Raw genomic sequence first — 1,316 nt, 5'->3', positions numbered from 1 at the left:
TTATCCAGGAAATACAGCAATATATGCATTCACCGTAGAAGCTGGACCCAGCTCCTCAGATGCAGCAGATGGATTGGCCCAATCTGTAATGACCCAGGATGGGGCAGTTGTTCTCCTGCAGGGTGACTGAGAATGTGAGCCTCAGAATGAAATGTAAGAACACCAGGCTCCATGAGGACTGGCTGCAGCCACAAACTGAAGGTCACTATTCACAGGTTCTCAGTAGGGAGAGAGGCTTGTGATTTTTTTTTCACCCAGGTGGAAATATGCATTCATAAAATGATTTTAGCTGGGCGTGATGGCAGCCGTCCGTAACCCAGCTACTTGGGAGGCGAATGCCGGAGAAGTCCTCGAACGTGGGGGCTGATGGGTTCATTGAGCCGAGATTCTGCCATCTTAACCCAGCCTAGGGGAAAAGAACAAGACTACGTCTCAAAAAATAAAAATAAAAAAATATATATATCTACATATATATATAATCGACATATCTATATATCTATATATACTTACAGAGGTAATCTTCCAATCTCTCCTTTGCCTGCAATAGGAGAAAGGAAAACGCCATGAGGATCAGATCATGCTGGGCCCTGTTGGCACAGGTCTATTATTCACTTGGCGACAGTAGAAAACAACATGTCAAACAGTGATCAAGTCACTGGCCCCCCAAATGAAGCATAGATGATGCTTGTGGAAAAGGCAATGGGTTTTCATGGAATATTTAGCAAGTCCATGTTGGCTGGCAAACACAAGATTATTTTTCAAGAAGAAAAAGTTGCTACTGAGAAATATGCTCACTACCAGATAGTTTGTAAGTGATGCTCTCATTTTTGACTACCGTCATCCAACAGGACTCCGTTGGTCACAAACTCCAGTGACCGGTCGCTAGAGTCCATGATCAACTAAGACCTGATGGACGACGGCAATCAAATATGATATTCCCTTGATATTCCAGCCAACAAAAAAATTGTATTTGTCTTCTATAATATACATGGTCAGATTTTTATATCTTCATTTCCTTAATAAGGCAAGAGGACCCAGAAAAAATATTTCTCTTCCAGACAAACAAATGCATCTTACCATCTCCGGTGTCATAAGGTTTTCAAAATCGTCAAGTGAGTCAAGTGAGTCTTCACTGAGATCTTCATCCAAATCTAGGAGAACATAGTGACAGTCAGTGCATTGGTGCTGCTGAGGAATCTCACAAGGAGCCCTGGGGGGTGTAGACCGGGGCTGGAGTGTGGAGGTGGGCGGTTGACAGGCATGGACTGAGCTGCTGCTGGACCATTCTCCTTGGTGTTGAAGGAAGGCAAAGGAGA

General features: G+C 43.8%; 1 protein-coding gene across 1 annotated transcript; it reads right to left on the bottom strand.

Moving 5' to 3' along the window:
• Positions 1–216: 216 nt before the first annotated feature.
• On the bottom strand, positions 217–1,273 carry LOC131382749 (uncharacterized protein C22orf42-like; the record flags this gene model as incomplete). Its single annotated transcript, XM_058435251.1, has 3 exons — positions 217–406; positions 511–538; positions 1,078–1,273. Coding segments are annotated over 3 exons (310 nt in total), but the record flags the coding sequence as incomplete, so codon positions are not given.
• Positions 1,274–1,316: the final 43 nt, after the last annotated feature.

This window comes from Hylobates moloch, unplaced genomic scaffold (genome assembly GCF_009828535.3).
Source record: "Hylobates moloch isolate HMO894 unplaced genomic scaffold, HMol_V3 SCAFFOLD_3332, whole genome shotgun sequence".
Taxonomy (NCBI): domain Eukaryota; kingdom Metazoa; phylum Chordata; class Mammalia; order Primates; family Hylobatidae; genus Hylobates; species Hylobates moloch.
Note: the sequence above shows the minus strand (reverse complement) of the source record. Positions and strands in the feature narration are given on the sequence as shown.